Raw genomic sequence first — 21,312 nt, forward strand, 5'->3', positions numbered from 1 at the left:
AGCTAGCCAGTTACAGAGATAGATTCAGACCTGTACCTTAACTTCTCAGTTTCCTGCAATCCCTCCCCTGCCCTAGACCTGGGAAGAAAGCAAGGATAAGAGACCCAGAGAGAGAAGAGGCCTTTGCAGACCACCTGGCAGCTGTCTAGTACAGGTCCCTGCCCCTTATGCAGGAATAAATGACTTCCATCGCCCGCCAGCCAATGGCTCCTCTGCTTTCATCCAGTGGAGAGGGCTCCAGGGTCAGAGTCTGCTCACTGTAAAGCAGCAGAAACTTCCCACTCCCTTTGGGCCTTGCACATGCAGAGAGAGGCTCAACTTTTGAAAGTTCACTTTGTGATTTTTTGCAACCGTGTGAGAGCAAAGCATTGGTGGGGACAGGGCTGGGAGTTTGGGATCTGGTTCTTCCCAGGTAGCTTAAGTGCTATGGGTTAAGATACTCTCAAATGCATCTGGCTATGACAGGAAGCTGCATCTCCATATCTGCTCTGTGATCCTGACCTGGTAGGGGTGTGAGGGGCGTGTGTGGTGGTTTATATATGCTTGGCAGAGGAAGTGGCACTATTTGGAGGTGTGGCCTTGTTGGAGTAGGTGTGTCACTGTGGGTGTGGGCTTTAAGACCCTGGTCCTAGCTGCCTGGAAGGCAGTCTTCTCCTAGTAGTCTTCAGATGAAGATGTAGAATTCTCAGCTTCTCCTGCATGATGCCTGCTTGGATGCTGCCATGCTCCTGCCTTGATGATAATGGACTGAACCTCTGAGCCTGTAAGCTGGCCCCAATTAAATGTTGTCCTTATAAATTGCCTTGGTCATGATGTCTGTTCTCAGCAGTAAAACCCTAAGACAGGGGATGTAGGGGGAGGTGGGAGAAGACCACAAGGCTCTGTAGATGCTGTTCCTAGTCAGGATGGGTTGGGAGGTTGGATGGAGCAGATACTTTTTAAAAAATATATATGGTATTTTCAATTTACCGTGGGGCAACCCATGCCCAGAAGCGAATCTGTGCCCTAAAGAGAAACTCAAGGTGGGTAGGTATGTCTTCCAAGTCCCCTAGATCTTGGAGGATTTTGCTAGAAGAATTCTAGTCTTCCCAAGCTAGGAATATCCAAGTGGCGATATACCCCAGCAAAAGCCCCAAGACCCTTGAGGAGGAGTTGGAGTGAGGGCTTGACTCCCCCCTAGTCAGGAAGGCGTTCTGGGTCAGGCAGGATCTGCTCTGTGAGCCTGAGAGGTCAGACTGCCTGTTGGGGACGCTGCCTCCCCCAGGAGGCTCCAAAGGGGCCTGGGTCGAGCACAGCCTTGCTTTGGGCTCAGGATCAATGTGTTCAAAAGGTCCGATCACGTCCTGGAGAGCTATATGTGACCCATTTTGTAATTTATGCAGAACTGTCACCTCTTGGGTCCCCTCATTTAGTCTCAATCCCCACAGCTTTTTGAGGACTTGTCTCATTCACAGAGGAGGAAATTAAGGCTCAGAGAGGGTGCATGTCTTCCCTGGGGTCACCAAACTATGAAGCTGTAGGTTTGGAATCAAGCCCAGGTCTCCTTGATACTCAGGGCTAGACTGCTTTCCTCAGCCGCCCGGGATGCATGCCCTGCAGGACCGAGGACCACACACCATTGCCAGCCAGTTCTGACTGAGACAGCTCTCTGAACCAGCTGCCGTTTCCCTCCTTGCATCCTCCTATCTGAAGGCACGGAACAAACCCCTGCATCTGACAGACACTCTGAGCTCTATTCTACAGGCTTCAACAATCTCCTCCCCCTACTCCTACTCCCCCCTCCCTTTTTTGGATGAGGCAAAATCTTACTATGTAGCTCAGGCTAGCCTCAAACTCAAGGTAGTCCTCCTCAGCCACATCTCACCGCAGCCGCCTGGTCTCTGATTGTTCTAGGGCATCCATTCTTCTGGAAGCTACTGTCATCTCCCTCAACCTTGGCAAGGTCCAGTGGCAGCAGGGTCACCCCAACTTCTTGTCTCTGATATAATGCTTGTTTGGCCTGGGTAGGGACATCAACCTCAAATAAAAAGTAACTTTTTTTTTTTTTTTGAGGTACTCATACCATAAAGACCAAACCGGAACTAACCAGCTCCCTTATTCTGAGAGGTAAGATCATAGGGCGTCCCTGACACTAGGTAGAGGTACAGTAGTGTCCTTCAGGAGGGCACGACCCAGCCAGGCCAAGGCTTGAGGCTCAGCAGATACGCTAGGCTAGAAGGAAAGCTGTTTTCTGGAATCCTCTTTGCTTTGCCTGAAAGGCTGGGGTCTACCCAGAGTGCACACTGATCCTTCCATAGAAAGAAGCAGCCCAGCTACCGAGGAGCACAGGTGGAGGAAGTGGGGTGCAACAGTTCAAGTCAAGACTCTAGAGGAGAATGTCAAGGTTCAGGAGAATGTCGGATTAAGAGGAGGAGGCAGAGAGAGAACAAAAAAATAAATATCAAATTACCGGGTAGCCATCTCGTCCTGATTGCCCCTGTGGTAATTAATAAGCCATTAACAATCAGAGTTTGGGCAGAAAACCATATGGCAATGCTTATAACTCTGTCCAGCCACATCCCCCCGATGCTTTCTGCATGGTTTCCAGGGGACAAACACTGCTAGCTGCAGTTTGCGGGGTCAGCGGGTGATGCCAGGGTTCTGGTGGGTCAGAAGGACAACCACCTTCTCCTATCAGCGGCCATGGGGCCTACAACAGAACCACCAAGGTATGACACCTACATGCATCATCCCTTTGTCAGTCCCAACATAAGACAGAGAACACATGGTCATATAAGGCTGGAAGGAGATATCACAATCACTATGACCAAACCAGGGACTGAAAATATCCTTTACACAGGAGCTGCAGTAGCTCTCAGCTCATCCTTGTTTCTAATGGAAGCTACAGATATGGGGGACATGCACTGCCACTGGCTGTTTCTCTGTCAGCAGGTTAAGCCTGCTTAAGGCTACTGACAGCTACCTGACACAGTGTCCCACACATGGGTATCCCCTCCTGCTCCAAGCCCCTTGCAGTGGTAGTTTAAGAATTCCTGCTTGCTTAAACCATTTAATATTTTAACAACTGAGCCAGATACAAAACCATGCCTTAGTCTCTGTGTTTCCTTAGTCTTTGCGTTTTTGCATTCCCACAAGTTTGTACAAGCCACCTCCCAGGGGCCCCCGGGAACACTCTACCAGGAAGTTCACTTGTGGCCAAAACCCTACACATTTTTGTTGGCCTGCCTTTTCTTTGGCTCAGACTGATGCTACATGCACAGAGAAGCCAGATTCTGAAGGGTGCTGATGGGGGTAGGGGGCACGTGAATCATGGAAGCAGAAACCAGAAGCAAAATGGCTCATCTGAAAAGAATTCCTTTGGAAGGTTCACTTTGGCTCCAGTTGACTGTCCATGTGTTGCTTGAATGGATGCATAGGGATTTATCTGGCCCTGAAAACCCGCCAAGAGGAATCAAAGGCAGATACATCCATAACCGGGAGAAAGGGGGATTCCCAGGGCCACTGAATCGCTGCCTTCAAAGCAGCCTCTGTCTGGCCAAGGCGGGAGCCTCTCAGAGCTTCCCTTCACACCCTCTTAAGTGCAGTGACATTTTTTACTTCTGGTGCCGCCTCGACACCTCTGCCAGCCAGCCAGGCTCACGAAGTCCCAGCTGGGAGCAAGACAAGCTGGCTAAGAAGACAAAGGATCTCCAGGACCCAGTCAGTGTTCAAGCCCAACTTTGTCTTGAAGCTACTGTCTGATGCCTTTTGCCAAAGCAGCAGAGATTTAAAAAAAAAAAATTAAAAATATCAGTGGGCAGAGAAAGGGTCGGAGAGCTAAGCTGGCACTTACATGCTTGTGCCCAACGCCGAACCAAAGATTTGGGGAGGAGTCACTAGATTCATGTGAGCTCTCTTGAAATGCTGGCCTAGAATGTTCTAGTGGGCAAGGCAAGCTCAGGGACTTCTTTACTGTTTAAAAACTAATTAAGCTTCTCTCTGGGATGAATCCTTTTTTTGCTTGCTTATTTCTGAGACAGGTTCTCATGTAGCCCAGGCTAGCCTCAGTATCCTTATGCAGCCAAGGATGGCCACTATCTTCCTGTCTTCACTTCCCAAATGCTGGGATTTTAGGTGTATATTGTTACACAGGTATATGGTACTGGGGATCATATCCAGGGCTTGTACATCCCAGGCCAGACACACTATCAATTGAACTATATCCCTGACGTTTTTCTTTGTTTTAAAAGCACACACTTTTCTAACCAGATGTTGCTTTCATGGGAGTTGAATTTATAGAGAGAACCAAATAAATGTCTTATCTTTCAGGAGCACAGCACAATCCGAGACACTTACTGGAGGGCCTGCAAAACACAAGCAGAAGGGCCACCGTCAGTGTGGAAAGTTCCCGCCCCTCTCAGCAGAGCCCTGACCACTCCCCACCTCATCAATCCCAGGCTTCAGTGGGGCTCACAGCATTTCCCACAATGGCCCTGTAAACAAGGGTCAGCCACAGAACCTTGTCAAAGAGGAGAGATAGGACTTTCGGATCAATGGGATGGTAGGAGAGATGGCCAAGATTTTTGAATGGAAAGTGGATATGTTAATACTCCTACCAGTGTTAAAATAGAGGCCGGGTTCCCCCTAAGTCTAGATTGGGGTCAAACAGAGCACGGACAGTATAGATCCCACACTTACAATGATTGACCCTGCTTCCTGTACTCCAGAGAAGACAAACACCACTGGAAAGACTCAGTAATCACCTTGAGAGCAGATGAACATGCCTGCCTGCACCTGTCCATGTACCCTCCCCTGAGCCTGTCCTCCTATACATACCCCGAGGAACTGACCCATTCCAATTAAGGTCAGCTTCCTCCTCTGCCTTTCCTGGAGTGACTGACATCTAACAGCTACCCTGATGCCCAGCTGGCAGGTACACACACTCAAATGGGCATTACAGAGAAAGGCAGGAGCTGCCTGTTGGGCCAGTGCCTCTGCTAAACCCTTTGCTTGTGACTTTCTAATATAGTTAACTGGGCTGGCACAGCTGCTGGAGGCAGATTGTATGATCTGTAGCAAGAGAGATGGCTTGGGAAGGGGGCATGGCTTAGGTCCTCCAGGGCTCTTGGCTTAGAGAGTGAAGCTAGTTCAGGTCCCCCAATTGACCACATGGTGCCTCTACCCCTGAGCCTGGCTCCACCATGTATTTTGCTCTCTGACCCTTAGGCACACAGCTTTCAAACATATGTTCTAAGCCCCAGAATGTGGGAGCAATTAAATGAGAGCCAGATGACTTAGCCTGAGGAAGTAGGAGGTTTGGTAACTCTCAGGACTGTCTACAGAGCAACTGTGGCCTGCCAGGGCTTCCCAGTCTGGGAGCCATGTTCATCCACGTCGTGGGGGGTAGGAAGGACTGTCTGCCTGGGTGGGTGATGCTGACAGGTGGTTGGTGGGTCTGGGAGTCCGTCCTCTCCATCTGGAGCTTTTGGCTCCTCTAGGGTCAGTCATTTCCCTAATGTCTCCCAAAGGTATGTTTGATCTTCCTGCAGACTATTTTTGTTAGCATGGCAGGGCATGGCCCACGCAGTGGAGGTGGTGGCTGTCCCTGTGGCTGCTGGAATCCCTGTTCCCAGCCCCACGATCATTTCTGTTGTCCGAGACTCTGCTCCTCATTTGCCCATGGGCTGCTCTCCCTGGTCTGAACTGGCTTTCTGCCTTGTTCACTTAGCTAGCTCAAGTGTGATACACCTTAGTCAGGATCTACACCCTAGAACCCAGGATCTACACCCTAGAACCCAAGCACTTCCCTGCAGGAGCTCAAGAATCTTCTGCTGTGTTTCTCAAGACTTTCTAGGGAATAGAGCGGCTTTTAAACTGAGTTTGTGTGTGGATGAACTAAGGCTGAGGCAAACTCAGAGGCAGTGTGAGCTGATGAGGGCGAAAGTGAGATAGGAGTTTGTGTCTGTGAATTCGAGGAGTGTCATGTGTGTTTTTCTGGATAGAGCGGAGGACTGAAGAAGATGATCAGTGGGCATGAGTGTGTGTGTGAGTGTGTGTGTGTTATATGTATGTTTTATGTGTGTGTGTGGTGTGTGTGTGTATGGTGTGTGTGTAGGGGTGCATGTGGTGTGTGTGGGTGTATGTGGTGTGTATGTGTGTGGTGTGTGGTGTGTGTGTGTGTGTGTGTGTGCATATCCACATGAAGCAAAGAGAATAGCTCTAGCACAGATGAAACACAAGCTGAGACTGGAATTAGAGAACACTCTCTTACATACATGCAAGCACATCACACACACATATGTGCACACATATGCACATGGACTTCAGGGAAAAGAAGAAGAGCTGTCAGTTTTCCACTGTGTAATTTCACATTGAGGAACTAATGCCCCTGAGCATGACTGGACCACAGAGCCACGATGCTCTTATTTAACTGGCACTCTAGAGAGGCCTCCAGCCTTTTAGTGGAAATGGGAACATCAGGTACAAAATCTCATCTCTGGAATTCAGTGTCATATGAGCTTGCCTGGGGAAAGAGGTTGGCCCAGGCAATTATACCAGACACTGTGTTGTGCTTTCCAGATGCAAACTACCCAGAGAAGGTGAGAACTCCACTCTATTTGGACCAGTCGGACCTGTGAAGACTGAAGGGCCGGGAGGGTGCTGTCCAGGGACTGGTTGCATGGATGGCAGGGGTGTCTGTTGTAAGATAACATTCTAGTTAGATCCTGTCCCAGCACTCCAGAAGAACCTTCTTCTCAGGGGCACAGGAAAAGGCCTGCCTTGTATACTGGAGGCTGACAATGCCAGGATGTGCATGTGTGTGGAACTATCTAGAAATAAACACCAGGCCCACCTAAAGTCAGCCAGAGAGGGACATCTGCTTTATGTGGTTTTTCACTGGCTCCAACAGGGAGGAACAGAACACCTCACAGGAGTGCTGCAGACAGGGAGGTGTTGCCTTGGTTAGCAGCTGACCTTAGACAAGACAGTATTTCCCTTGGAGTCTTGTTTCCTATTCTGCAAAATTGGGGTAAGAACATATTCTCATCTTACATCCTCTGGGGATCATGTGAAGTGTAGGACTCTGATGGGCCCAGCACAGAGCTGCAGGTGTGCTCCGGGGTCAGAGGTCAGCCATGGGTGTTACTCTTTACACACCTTGCTTTTCTGAGACAGGATCCCTCACTGGCTCGGGCTTGCTGATTTAGTTTTATTTTCCTGGAGCTGGTGGACTTGACTCTCTTCTCACAGATGAATACTGCTTCACATTGTGTGTCGACTACGTTTTATCCTACCCATTTGTGCAGACTCTAGGTTGCCTGTGTTTCTCAGCGGCTGTGGAAAGTGCTACAAAGAGCAGGGGGTGCAGATGTCCCTCCCCCACGGTGATGTCACATCTTGTGTGTATGCCCAAAGGTGGGATAGTTGGGCTATATAACTCTTTGAAGAAACTCCACCGTGGCACTTTTTCTGACTCTGGGCGGAACCCCCCCCCCCCCCCCCCCCCCCCCCCCCGCAACCCCTGCATCTGCAGCAGCTCACACTGTCTTCAGTCCTTTGGATAACAGTTGTTCCTATGGAGCGAGGTCACGTATTTAATGGTTCTAACTTGTAATCAGTCACCTGCTGATTAGTGATGTGGACATTTCCCCTGTTGCATAGTTTTGCTTTTGTTAAGTTTTTCTCTCCCTCCTCTTTTGAGACAGGCTTGCCTGGAACTCACTATTTGGTCCAAACTGGCCTTGATCTTAGAATCATCTTGCTTCAGTCTCCCTAGTGCTGGGATTATGGATCTGCCACACCCAGCGGCTGTTGGCCACTTGTACGTCTTCTTTTGAGAAATGTCTTTTTAGATCTGTATCTGTTTTTTTTTTGTGTGTGTATGTGTGTGTGTGTATATGTGTTCATATGTGTGCAGGTGGTGATTGCTGTGGGAGGTTGTGGCCATGGGGACAGGGAAGGCAACAGAGGTAAGAGGTAAACTGAAGAGATGGAGAGGGACCTGGTGTGGGGCAGGAAAGGATCAGGGTCACTGTACAGGAAGCAAGGATGTTGTCTCTCTGTGATGAAAGGGGGAGATGGGATGATTCTGTGTTCAGAGGGGCAACATCTGATCTCAGGAGCCAGAGGCAGGGAGAAAGACATCATTAGTGTCCTGGGCAGGTGGGGCCACAGGAGGAGGATGATTTGGGGAGAGAGGAGAAATGAGGGCCAAGGGAAGGCTCATTTAAGATGTGAGTAGGACGAGACTGAGGAGACAGAGAGGTCGAGGTTAGCGATAAGTCTGTGGAAACTGGCTCAGGGGGAGCTGGAAATACTCAGGTTTGGAGAGGAGCCAGCAGTGAGGTTCCAGAAAGACAGTGAGGAGTAAGCAGATCTCTCAGCAATTTATGCATGCTCATGGGATCGCATAGCCAGGAAGCATTTTCTTGAAGCAGCACCAGCCGTTCAGGGAGAATGAACTCCAACTACCTATCCATAACCACTCTATTACAGTTAAAAATAGAATTGTACAGTCCTTAGGCAGCAAGTGTGTTGTCTGACTCACAGATTTTACACCAGCTTCACCCATAGCCCTGAAAATTTCTCTTATGTATATGTATCTAACTGCCTGAAGCTCATTCAGTTGATCTGAGATTATTAACATCCACCCATAGCACATGTCCCGTATTCTTGAGCCAGTACTAATGAACACCAAAAGGGATGTGGGCACATGAATGTTTAAACTGACTCTTAAAAAAAGTGTGTGTGTGTGTGTCTGTGTGTGTATGTACATGGGAATGCAGTACCCACAGAGACCAGAAGGGGCATCAGATCCCTGAAGCTGTGGGTGTTGAGGACAAGGGGAAGGGACAAACTCGGGTCCTTTGTAGGAGCAGCAAGTACTCTTAACCATCGAAGCCATCTCTCTAGTTCCCTGACTTTTTCCTTGATAGCTAAATAAGAAAGAAAGGAGGGAAGGAGGAAGGGAGAGAAGGAAGGAAGATGAAGACAGCGACATGTCCTGCTGTAGCCATGTTGTCATTGGTTAAGATTTGGGGGGGGGGGAGGTTAAAATGTGAGGGACTCTGTAGAAGAAGTTCATTTTGATACAACGAATGTGATGGGAGGAAGGTGGCCAAGGTAGGAGAGGCAAGGACTGGGAAGGAGCTGTGATCTGCAGGAAACAGTGTACTGTGAAGGTCCCATGGCAGAGAGCTGGCAGGGTCTCTGTCTGCTGACACAGAGGGCTGCTGTTTCAGAATGGGTGATCAAGAATTGAGTTTCTAAGGCTGGTGGATTCAGGGAGAATGCTGAGGACATAGAATGTCTCGTTTGGGAACGGTGGCTGCCAAGAAGCCAAGAAGAGGTGGTATGAGTCATGGCGACTCAGAGACAGTAGGTGGCACTCAAGAAGAAAGATGTGATCCAGGACCAGGATGTAGGTGGTTGGCACCTCCATCTGGGTCCAGGGTCCATGGTGTGCCACTCAGCTTTGGCTTAGGAACTTAGAAAACCAGGACTCACCAGGGTCGCCTCTTCGTCCAGGCTTGCCACGCCGTCCAGGGGGACCTAGGCAGGAGAACAAGGATGGATTCACTGAGAAGGAAAACCAGGGTATTTGCACATGGTCTCTACCTGCCACTTCCTACCACCAGGGAGTAGACTGAGCCCATACCTACAGTGCACCCTGCCTGAGGCTGGTGGAGGGAGAAGTTGGAGAGATCCCTTTCACTTTGCCATGTCCCATCTTTGCTCTTCCAGGCCCCACTGCACACCTTTCCCCATCCTGCCATTCATTACCCACTCCTAGGTCCTCTCCAAGCTAAGAGGTGGTCCCGTGACACCTGCCATGGGAGGGCTTGCAGAGGGTAAGCTTCAGCCTTGGGAGAGAGATAAGGCTGAGGGTCTGCATTTTTCTCACACAGCCCCACACCCAATGCTTTGCAGTGTTCTGTAAAGTAAAACGAGACCCACTCGGTAAAAGCCAATGCTGTCGCAGTAAGGGCATTACAGGTTAAATGTGGCAACCACAGTCACCATCCCTTTCACTTCCTTTCACAGCTCACCTGAACCTCCACCCTTCAACCCCTGGGAGCTGCTCATGCCTGTGTGATTTAGTGTGGCCCACAGACAGGTCACTCAATGGTCTTTGTGGATCCAGGCCTTCTTCCATGTGTCTAAGCATCTCTCAGTTTACATGGCCCTCCACCCTTGTCAGTTCCCAGGCACGAAAAATCTGGATATAAAAAGATGAGGAGGCCCCAAGTCACGGGCCAGCCTTGTGCCTGAGTCTGAGGACCTCATATTTGTTTGCTCAGTGACAATGGGGTCTGAGGTACTTGCAGAATCCACTGCAAACATCACTTGTGCCCCTCTGCCCTGGGCTCTGCCTTCTTTTTTTTTTTTTTTTTTTTTTTTTTTGAGACAGGGTTTCTCTGTGTAGCCCTGGCTGTCCTGGAACTCACTCTGTAGACCAGGCTGGCCTTGAACTCAGAAATCTGCCTGCCTCTGTCTCCCAAGTGCTGGGATTAAAGGTGTGTGCCACCACTGCCCGGCCCTTTTTGTCCTCTTAAGTGTGATCACTCCACACAGATCAAAAGCTATATGTATTTGCTAATGAATTTCTCTTTCTTTCTTTCTTTTTTCTTTCTTTTCTTCCTTCCTTCCTTCCTTCTTTCCTTTTTTTAAATATTATTTATTTTATGTATATGAGTACACTGTAGCTGTCTTCAGACACACCAGAAGAGGGCATCAGATCCCATTACAGATGATTGTGAGCCACCCTGTGGTTGCTGGGAATTGAACTCAGGATCTCTAGAAGAGCAGACAGTGCTCTTAACCACTGAGCCATCTCTCCAGTCCTCTTTCTTTCTTTCTTTCTTTCTTTCTTTCTTTCTTTCTTTCTTTCCTTCCTTCCTTCCTTCCTTCCTTCCTTCCTTCTTTCTTTCTTTCTTTCTTTTTTTCTTTCTTTCTTCCTGAGCTGCACACCTTTAATCCCAGCATTCTAGAGGCAGAGGGAGGTGGATTTCTATAAGTACCATGCTGGCATAATCTACACAGTGAGAACTTGTCTTGAAAAATAAACAAAGCCGGGCAGTGGTGGCGCACGCCTTTAATCCCAGCACTTGGGAGGCAGAGGCAGGCAGATTTCTGAGTTCAAGGCCAGCCTGGTCTACAGAGTGAGTTCCAGGACAGCCAGGGCTATACAGAGAAACCCTGTCTCGAAAAACCAAACAAAAAAAAAAAGAAAAATAAACAAATAAACAAATAAAAAACAAACACAAACAATCTGAAACACCAAAACCAAAACCGAAAATTGTTATTTATGTGACTGTGTGTCTCTGTGTGTGTATGTACACATATGGGCAAGAACTTACAGAGGCTGGAAGAGGGCACCAGAATCCCCTAGAGCTTGGAGTTACAGGCAGTTGTAAGCAGCCGGATGTGGGCGCTGGTGACTGAAGTTTGATCGTCTGTTAGAGCTGTAAGCCCTCTTAATTGCTGAGCCATGTCTCTAACCCTTGGTTGAATTTTGCAGATGGCATTTGTCCTAGTTGGGGTCACTATTGCTGCAGTGAAACACCATGACCAGAACCAAGTTGGGGAGGAAAGGATTTCTTTGGCTTATATATCCATATCACTGTTCATTATTGAAGGAAGTCAGGACAGACACTCAAACCAGGACAGGAGCCTGGGGGCAGGAGCTGATGCAGAGGCTATGGAGGGGTGCTGCTTACTGGCTTGCTCATTATGTCTTGCTTAACCTGCTTTCTTCTATAACCCAGGGACACCAGCCCACGGATGGCACTACCCACAACGAGCTGGGCTCTCTCCCATTAATCACGAATTAAGAAAATGCCCTACAGGCTTGCCTGCAGTCTGATCTTATGGAGGCTTTTTCTTAATTGAAGCTCCCTCCTCTCATATGACTGTAGCCTGTGTCAAGTTGACATGAATCTACCCAGCACAGTATTTTGTATCTGTCTGTTTTACCTGCTCACTGCATGCCAGGCTGTATGCTGAGAGGCTGGTGCCAATTAGGGACAAAGTGTGACTGCCTTTCAAGGCTTTACCCTTTGTGCAAAGTCAGCATCAAAACTTCTCAAGAATTCTCAGAACAACTATGGGGGAGATGCAGAACCTTGGCATGAATCAAGTCTAGGCTAGGCAGAGCAGCTCCTGGCAAAATTGGCATTTGTACATGTTATGGGTAATACTTGCTGTCAACTTGACAGAATCTGGGGTCATTTGGCCATTAAAAATTATGAGCATGAATGAGAGAGGTTCTAGACTGAGTTGCTTGAAGTGGGAACACCCACCCTAATTGTGAGTGGCACCACGCATGAACTGGGGAACCAGACTGCATAAAAAGGAGAAGGTGAGCCGAGCCCCACCATTTACCGCTCTCTGTTTCCTGACTGAAGCTGCGATGTGACAGCCGCCTCAAGTTCCTGTCACTGTGTCTTGTCTTTCTAGATATCATGGGCTGCACCTCTAAACTGTAAGCCAAAATAAACTCTTCCTTCTTTGAGTTGCTCTTGCTAGGCATTTTGGCCCAGCAACAAACAACACCAAGTGCTTCTCTCTTCCCTCCCCCCCACCCCCCCGTGACTGATCAGGCGCACCTGGTATGTCCTGGGCTGAGAAGTCAGAGCACAGAGAAGCAGCCCCAGCCTCGGCTTGGAGGGCACTTCTGGTTTTTGTGAAGGGATGTTCTGCATCTGGAGGAGAGAAGGATTCTGAGGGACAAGGAGAAATGGGGGTTCTTCTGGATGGGGAGGGCCTCATAGGGCCACACTGAATCTTGAGACCTTTGTAGTGGATGAGGAGAGAATGAACTTTTTTCTAGCCTCTTGGGCTAAGGGTTTCTGGTTAGAATGGCTGAGTGAAACGTAAGGATCGATGACATACAGGGCTGAGGCAGCTGCTCAGTTGGTAGAGTGCTTGCCTCGCATGCGTGAAGCACTGGACTCGCTCCCTAGCACTGCCTACACCAGGCATTGCAGAGGCCAGAGAACCAGGAGCTTCAAAGTCATCCATGGCTGTATTGACTTTGAGGCCAGTCTGGGTTACATGAGACTGTGTATTTAAAAAGAAAAAAGAAAAAAACCACAAAAGAGGCAAACACACACCATCTCATAGCTCTGTGTTTAGGGCAGAAACTTCTATCAAAGACTTAGGCCCTGGTTTTTTGGACACAGGCTTTGAGGTTGGAGTTCGTGTTGAAATTTGAGAGGGACCTTGTTAACATGTTAACTTGGCAAGGTCCTGACTCCAGCAGCCCCGTAACAAATGGCTACTTTCACCTGTGTGGAATTTAAAGTTTATGGGATGTCTCTAAGCCAGCGCCTGTGGCATCTGCACTTGAGTGTGTGGTCATCTGCCTCCTCGACATCTCCAATCTCCACAAGGATGTCTCACCACTGTCTCAGGAACTCTCTCTCTCTCTCTCTCTCTCTCTCTCTCTCTCTCTCTCTCTCTCTCTCTCCTTCCTGTGCCCTGTGTGTGGCTGCTGACATCTGAGAACCTTGTGAGCCAGCCACATAGAATAATTACGCCCTGATATTTGGGGGCCACTAGGCATCCTTGGTAGCCTTCTGTCCTCTGTGGATGTATCTATTTTCAGGGGGTGGCATCTCATCAGCATGCACGGTGTCATGTTCCTGTGCTTATGGAGGGAGTGGACCCAGTTTTCACCCACAGAGCCCTGAGGGCTCTTGCCAGGCCACAGAAGGCTGAGCTGTGGGGCATGACAGGAAAGGAGGTTCAAGTGGGAGACACACCAGGCTACGTGCAGACCTGAAGCTGAACCAGCACCAGGCGTTTCGATGGTCATTGCTGGGCACAAGTGTAAAACTCCCTGTCTGGGTTAACTTAGGCCACATTTGCTTTTGTTGAGGTGGCAGAACGAATGGATTCGTCTGGGTGGCTCTTCTGGGTGGCATGGTTCTGCAGTCGGCCCAATAGAGACGGGTGCAACAGATTAGGCAACTGCCCAGGCAGGGTGGGGTGCCCTGCCTCCGGGGCCCTTTGTGCAAAGCTCCCAGCAGGCCCAAGCTGGGATGTCGCTAAGCATACAGGGCCCATGGGGCTGCAGCTCGCCACACTGGCTGTCCCTTGAAGATGAAAGGGCCCAAGTGGAAAAGAAGGAGCCTGCTCGGAAACACCCCAGGGCCAGTTGCAGCCAGGTTCTGGAGACTTTTGTGTGACCAACAGGTCCACCCTTTGTTCTAAGATTCATATTTAAATGCTCAACTTTAAGGCAACATGCACCCAGACTCTCCCCTCAATTGCTTTCCTCACCAATGTCCAAGAAGCTGGCTGGATAGCATCCCAGAATCCTCTTGTTGTGGCCTTTATCCCCCACTCCCAACCTTCATTTCTGTCTCCTCCTGTCGCCAAGCATCTGCCCTTTCTGCTCTGCCCCCAACAGCCCCTCTTACAGCCTCTCATACAGCTCTGTGTCTGTCTCCAGTTCTCAGCCTGGGATGGGATGCTGGCTGAGAGAAGGCCGAAGAGAGGCATGATGGGTACCCCTCCCCTTATTTCCTCCCATTTAGTCTCTTCAAATAATTGCTAGTCAGGTGCATCCAACATCTTGACACTGCCATACAATGCTGTCAACTGTGACCAATAACCACCCACTCAAATTACCAAAAAAAAAAAAAAAAAAAAAGAAAAAAAAAGAAAAACATTGCCTCCCTCCAACAGTTTCAATGTTTTAAGTTTACAGTCTTGTGTTGTGACATGTTCAGTTATCCTGGGCCACATGTATCCCACAGGCATGCCTGGCAATCCTACAAGCTCCAGGCCTTAGAGCAGACACCAAACTACCTGGCTTGGTAAGAAGAGGTGGCAAGGAGGGGAGTGGTTTCTGCTCTTTTTTCTTCCCCATTGCATGAAGATGGGGGAAGTCAGCCATGCCTGGGCACAGGTCTTCATGTAAAGGTATTTTTCTGCGTATCCCGGGCATGTGGCAAGACCCAGCAGCTCTCATCCTGTGGGCAGGTGCCGGGTCCAGGTGCTGGCAATGTCCTTGTTTTTCTGATGCTGTTTAGGACCCCGCACAGGCTAAACAAGTGCTATACTGTTGAGAGTCAACTCTCTCCCCTAGCCCCTCCTTGAGTATAGGGGTGCAGGGCTAAGCTGTGGGAGGCAGAGGTCTCTTCTGTGTCCCTAATCCCTGCCATCTGCAAACCTGGGCATCAGAAGGCAGCAGCCGAGCAAGCATTCCAAAGCTATTGTGCAGTCGAGGACTGGGATTGCTCCATGCAGCCCTGAGGTTTCTGGTGTGACACATGCCATCCCAGGCCCCGGAATAACTTAGAATAACATCCCGAATAACTCAGGATGCCCGTGGCTGCATTAACTAGCTCCAGAAGTTCAAGTGTAGATACAAGGAAACTCTTATTTATTTATTATTTATTTCTTTAAGATAGGATCTCATGGTAGTCCAGACTGCCCTTGAACTTGCTATATAAAGATGACCTTAAACTTCTGATGTTCCTGCCTCTACCTCCTGAGTGCTAGGATTTACAGGCATGCACCACCATATCTGGGTTATGTGGTACTGGGAATAAAGCTCTCATGGATGCCAGGCAAGTAATCTATCCAGTGAACTGATTATTCCCCAAGAGCCAAAAGGGACAATACTACAGAAATTTCTAATACAGAAATTTTACCGTTGGGCTGGAGAAGTCACACCATTGACCAACTTGAAAGGGGAACCCTAAAGCCTCAAACTCCCCTCATTTCTCCTCAAACTCAAGTACCTAAATCTCCCCACTTCTACCTCCCCAAATGACATTTCCATCGGCTCCTGACTTACTGATGGTCTCTTGTAGGGTAGCCAGTTGTCTAGCTGGGCTGTGTAGAGACTCAGTGACCAGGCCACTCCCTGACCATTCAGCCCCCAGTGCTGGCCTGATCTTCTCTCTGCCATTCCCACGGGGCAGGAACATTTGTGTAGTTTTAAAAATTGAATCTGTTCAACAGTTCTATAACAGACTTTCCACCGTCTCTCTCCTCTTTTCTTTCTAACATGGAGGTGAGACAGGGGCAGAGGCTCAGAGAAACCGAGAAAACAGTCCCAGACGCGACAGTCAGAGGTGGAATGGCTTCCTTCCTGTTTAAAGGTGAGTCACAACCCATTCTCTAGGGTAGGTAAGCAGGGGTAGCTCATACCATAATGAGGTGTGACTCAGCCATAAGCAGGAAGGACGTTCTGACACACGCTACAACATGGGCAAGCCTTGGGGACCTCAGGCTGCAGGAAACAAGGCAGTTACAAAAGAGTAAAAAATAAGAATCTGGGGAGATGGCACAGTTGGTAAAATGCTTGCCATGTGACCTTAAGGATCTGAGTTGGGTTATCAGGATCTATGCAAAAATCCAGGTGTGTTGGTGACTCAGAAGTCACATAAAAAGCTGTGTGTGGTGGTGTGCAGGGGAGGTAGAGACAGGTGGATCCTTGGGGCTTTCTAGTTAGCCAGCCTAACTGAATTGGGGAGTTCCAGATCAATGAGGACCTGTCTCAAAAAGTGAGTGCTGATGGCAACACTCTATTGCTGAAGGCGACACTATGTCATCCAGCAAGGAAAAGGTGAGCTGGTGCCTAACTAGAAGCCTCACCCCTGCTGACTGGTGTGCACGGTGCTGGTGTGCATGATGCTGGTGTGCATGGTGCTGGTGTGCACGATGCTGGTGTGCATGATGCTGGTGTGCATGGTGCTGGTGTGCATGGTGCTGGTGTGCACGGTGCTGGTGTGCGTGGTGCTGGTGTGCATGGTGCTGGTGTGCATGATGCTGGTGTGCACAATGCTGGTGTGCATGGTGCTGGTGTGCACGATGCTGGTGTGCACGGTGCTGGTGTGCACGGTGCTGGTGTGCACGATGCTGGTGTGCACGGTGCTGGTGTGCATGATGCTGGTGTGCATGGTGCTGGTGTGCATGATGCTGGTGTGCATGATGCTGGTGTGCATGATGCTGGTGTGCATGGTGCTGGTATGTGTGGTGCTGGTGTGCATGATGCTGGTGTGCGTGGTGCTGGTGTGCGTGGTGCTGGTGTGCGTGGTGCTGGTGTGCATGATGCTGGAAGGTGCTCTGCACAACACTGGAGGAGAGAGGCAATCATGACATTACCGAACTACAACAGGATCTACAACTGTGGCCTGCCTGTAGGACACACTGATGTAATACACAAACGCTATGGGAGTAACCATCTGCTTAAAAATGGAATTAAGGCTCACACTAAGAGATGGAACCCATGCTTGACACTGCTGAAGTGACCAAGAACCCGAGATTAGCTATGTCATGGGTCTAGGGGAAAACCCAATACTACCATGCTGCTAAAGGAACATAGCACTAAAATGACCCCTAAATGGCCACATTGCTATATTCATAGATCAGTGTCTCACTCAGCCCTCAGAGAAGGTTCCTCTTGCAGAAGATGGGAACTGACTTAGACACAACTGGACAATGTGCAGAGAGTGAGAGACTTGGGAGCACTGATTCCTAAGTGGCGTCTTCATTAAAGCCCTCTCCTCAAGGCTCAGGGATGTATGCAGAAGAGGAGGCAGAAAGACTGCAGAGCCACAGGTGGTGAAGGACTCCAACACACAACAGGGATGATGGAATCTATGAACTCACAGAGCGTGGCAGCATGCACAAGACCTGTACATAGCTAGATAGGCAGTCTCAGGGCTAAGACATGAGGTCTCAGCCCTAACTAAGAAGCTATCTGCAACTGATACCCACTGGCAAAGGGAAAATCTATTTTCTCCAATGAAGTGTCATTGGGTAGATCGATCACACTCTAGAACAGGTCTCCTGCCTAAGGGTAGCTGGCCAATACAAAGCAGACTCAATTGTGTGTGTGTGTGTGCATGCACGTCTTTTGTTTTGCCTTGACATTTTTTGTCTTGTTGGCTTTTCTGCTTTTTTTTTTTTTTTATTGTTTTGAGTTTCAGTTTTGCCCCTTTTTTTTTCTTTTTGGGATAGACAGAAAGAAAGAACACAAAGTTGGGTGGGCTAGGGAGGTGAGAGGGACCTGGAGGAGTTGGGGGAGGGGGAACAATAACATATATATCATGAAATTAAAAACTCAAACAATAATAGCTGGGTGATGGTGGCATATGCCTTTGACCCTAGCACTTGGGAGGTAGAAGCAGGAGGATCTGTGAGTTCGAGGCCAGCCTGGTCTACAGAGTGAGTTCCAGAACAGCCAGGGATACACAGAGAAACCCTGTCTCAAAAAACTAAAAATAAGTGGGAAGCAACTGAGGAAGACACCTGAAATTGACCTCTGGCCTCCACACTCACACACGCTTAAATAACAACTGTACAACTGACTCTAATTGTACAAAGATCCTACAAGAGTCAGGTTGGTAGGGGTGGCTTCTGGAGTCAGGAGAGTACAGACTTAGTTCTGCAACATGACGAGGGTTCTGATACGTTAGTAGCAAAAAAGGTTAAATAATGAATTCCATATTGTATGTATCATATTGGAAAACAAAACAACAAAACAAAACTCAGTGATCCCAGGCTGTGAACTCAGTCTGTCCTGATGGAGACTGGGTGATGCCATTGGCTGCCACACCCGAGTGTCCACTATAGTCAGGGAAAATGGTGGCACCCCAAGGTCATACAGAGAGGGAATCGTAGACTAAGATTTGAATCCAGGTCTGTGAGATTTCGGGCCTGTGATGGCTAGTCTTATGTCAACTTGACACACAAACTAGAGTTATCTGAAAGAAAGGAGCCTTAATTGAGAAAATAACTTCATAATATCTGGCTGTAAGGCATTTTTCTAATTAGTTATTAACTGGGGATGTCTCAGCCCATTGTGGGTGGCACCATCCCTAGGCTGGTGGTCCTGATTCTATGAGAAAGCAGGCTGAGCAAGCCATGGAAAGCAAGCCAAACAGCAGCACCCCTCCATGGCCTCTGCATCAGCTCCTGCCTCCAGGTTCTTGCTCTGCTTGTGTTCCTGTCCTGACTTTCTTTGGTGATGAATGCTAATGTGGAAGTGTAAGCTGAGTAAACCCTTTCCTCTCCAACTTGCTTTTTTGGTCATGCCGTTTTGTTGCAGCCATAGAAATCCCAACTAAGACAGGGCCCCATCCCCTGAGCATCTCAGCTACTGTGGCCATGGCTTTCTTGTTATGCCAGGACTCTGGTAGAGTCACGATGGGGTGAGGCAGCTCTGAATCACCCTTGCTTGATCTTTAGATGACAGGTCCTTGAGGTTGCCTGGGCCATTTGTGGGGAGGTCACTGAGCAGAGAAGGTAGGGAGGTCCCTGATTTGAGCTTCTAAGACCAAGTCATTAGAAACATGGTCCTAGCCATGGATGTGGTGGCTAGGGCACACACCTTTAATATCCCTACTCAGGAGGTAGAGGTAGGTGGATCTCTATGAGTTCAAAGCCAATCTTGTCTATGTAGCTCCAGGCCAGCTAAGGCTGTCCCCCAAACTGAAAACCTAAACATAACAAAAGGTCCCAAACAGAACCCCCCAAAACAAAAACCTCAAACCAACCAAACAACCTTCTCCCCTCAACCTACCTCTAGATCATTGTTCTCTGAGCCTCAGGCCAGCCTAGCTGTATACTCCTTTCCAGACATGGGCATCTCCTTTTTTTCCTCAGTTCTAGTTGGCTTTGTTCCTTGGAGGTGTGGAGCAACTGTATAGCTGTAGGTTCCCCTGGTGGAGCTGGGTCCCTAGTCTTCCCAGGGAGGCTTGCTGGCTTGCAGGTTAGCTCAGTCTCAGCCAGCACAGAGGGCAATAGTGCCATCTGGGAAATGAAATCCCAGCCTCTTCCTAGGCAAACCCAGTTCTTTCCAAAGTTTTCAGGCCTCCGGACTCATTTCCCATCATTCGCCACACCCTCCTGTTTGCTGGGAAAGAGATACCACAGCCTCATCGTGTCTGTCTGGAACCAGGGATGTTGTCCAGGCTGGTGACAGACCATGACTAGTCTAGTGACTAGACTAATGTCACTTGTACATTGCACTATTTAGTAATAAATGACTGGAGCTCATATCAAGAGGGGCTGGGCTGGTGGCTGACCCCATACCTTATATTTACAAAAGACCTTAGGTGTGGTCATGGCCACTTTCTCCAAAGGAAAGGATGGAGCCAGCCAGCCACAGTAGCCTGACAATATTTAGTACAAGCAAGATGAAGCTGGGATCACTTATAATGTGTTAGCTTGGTGCCAATCTCAATTCTATGATAACTCATGAGTGTCTCACACTAGCCCCAGGAGAAAGGCTGTTACTCATTAATATCCATTTTACAGATGAATAAACTGAGGTACAGAGAGATTAACTGATTTTGTGAGCTTGAACAGCTAGGAATGTGAGGAGCCATGTATACTGGACCATGACCCTGTGCTTCCAGCCACTGCCTGGCTCCCTCTTACTAGAGAATATGCTTGTTAGGGGGAGTGATCCAAAGAGTCCATGTGCTTCATAACCACATCTCGACATTTGTTATTTATTTATTTTTAAAGATGCCAGAAGCCACACAAAAAGCAAGTAGCCCAGGGATGGCTCTCAGGCTGATGGACTGAATATCTCATTAGGAGACCACATGCCACGGGCAGTGCTGAGACCTGGCCCGGCCCCAGGCCCTTGGGGCATACCTTCCTGAAGCTATCCCAAATGCCTGTTGCTTTGTGGGCTGAGCCTTGCAATTCCAGACACATTATTTACAGCAGTGACACACCATCCTAGTTTCATACAACCCCCATATGTCCTTTGGAGACCCTGGAGCCATCTTGGAAATGGTCTCGGTGGGAGGAGCATGCCCAGTGATCACGGGCTGGGGAGGCTTGCCGCTCATTCATGCTGAGCCTGGACAGGTTATGTGCTGGGCATTTTGGTTTCATTTACAGACAAGGCCTCTGAAGACCAAAGGCAAGGTGTTGTGTCCAAGTGTCAGAGCTGGTCAGGAGCATGGGTCTAGCCCCCCTGCCCTTGCTCTCCTACCCCACCCCCTTTTCAGGGAGACTGACTGTATCTTATGCCACAATCCAAGGGCAAAGAATGGACTATCCCATTTAGAGAGCACAGCCGACCGGTCTTGAAGGGATTCCCAGTATAGCTCCATTGTTAGAGTGGTTGCCTCCCATGTATGAAGCTCTGGGTTTGATTCTCAACACTGCGTACACCAACCGTGGTGGAGCATGCCTGTAATCCATCATTGAGGAAGATCAGAAATTCAAGACCATTTGCAGCAAGTCTGAGGCTAGCCTGGGCTACATGAGACCCCATCTTAAAAAAAGTGGGGAAGGACGAAGGAAGAGAGCCTAAGTGAAAGGGACCAGCTATGTGGCTCCAGATCACCG

The 21,312-nt window shown here is 49.0% G+C and overlaps 1 protein-coding gene across 1 annotated transcript in view; it reads right to left on the minus strand.

The window, feature by feature from the left end:
- Col23a1 (collagen type XXIII alpha 1 chain) overlaps positions 1-21,312 on the minus strand; it is a 288,185-nt gene that overhangs the window by 51,373 nt on the left and 215,500 nt on the right. Inside the window, exons 3-5 of the mRNA XM_034505846.2 lie at positions 9,487-9,531; positions 4,336-4,343; positions 2,450-2,476 (exon numbers count right to left, since the gene is read on the minus strand). Of these exons, the coding sequence (XP_034361737.1) occupies positions 2,450-2,476; positions 4,336-4,343; positions 9,487-9,531 (80 nt within the window). The remainder of the gene's footprint in view (positions 1-2,449; positions 2,477-4,335; positions 4,344-9,486; positions 9,532-21,312) is intronic.

Source organism: Arvicanthis niloticus, chromosome 6, assembly GCF_011762505.2.
Source record: "Arvicanthis niloticus isolate mArvNil1 chromosome 6, mArvNil1.pat.X, whole genome shotgun sequence".
Classification (NCBI taxonomy): Eukaryota; Metazoa; Chordata; class Mammalia; order Rodentia; family Muridae; genus Arvicanthis; species Arvicanthis niloticus.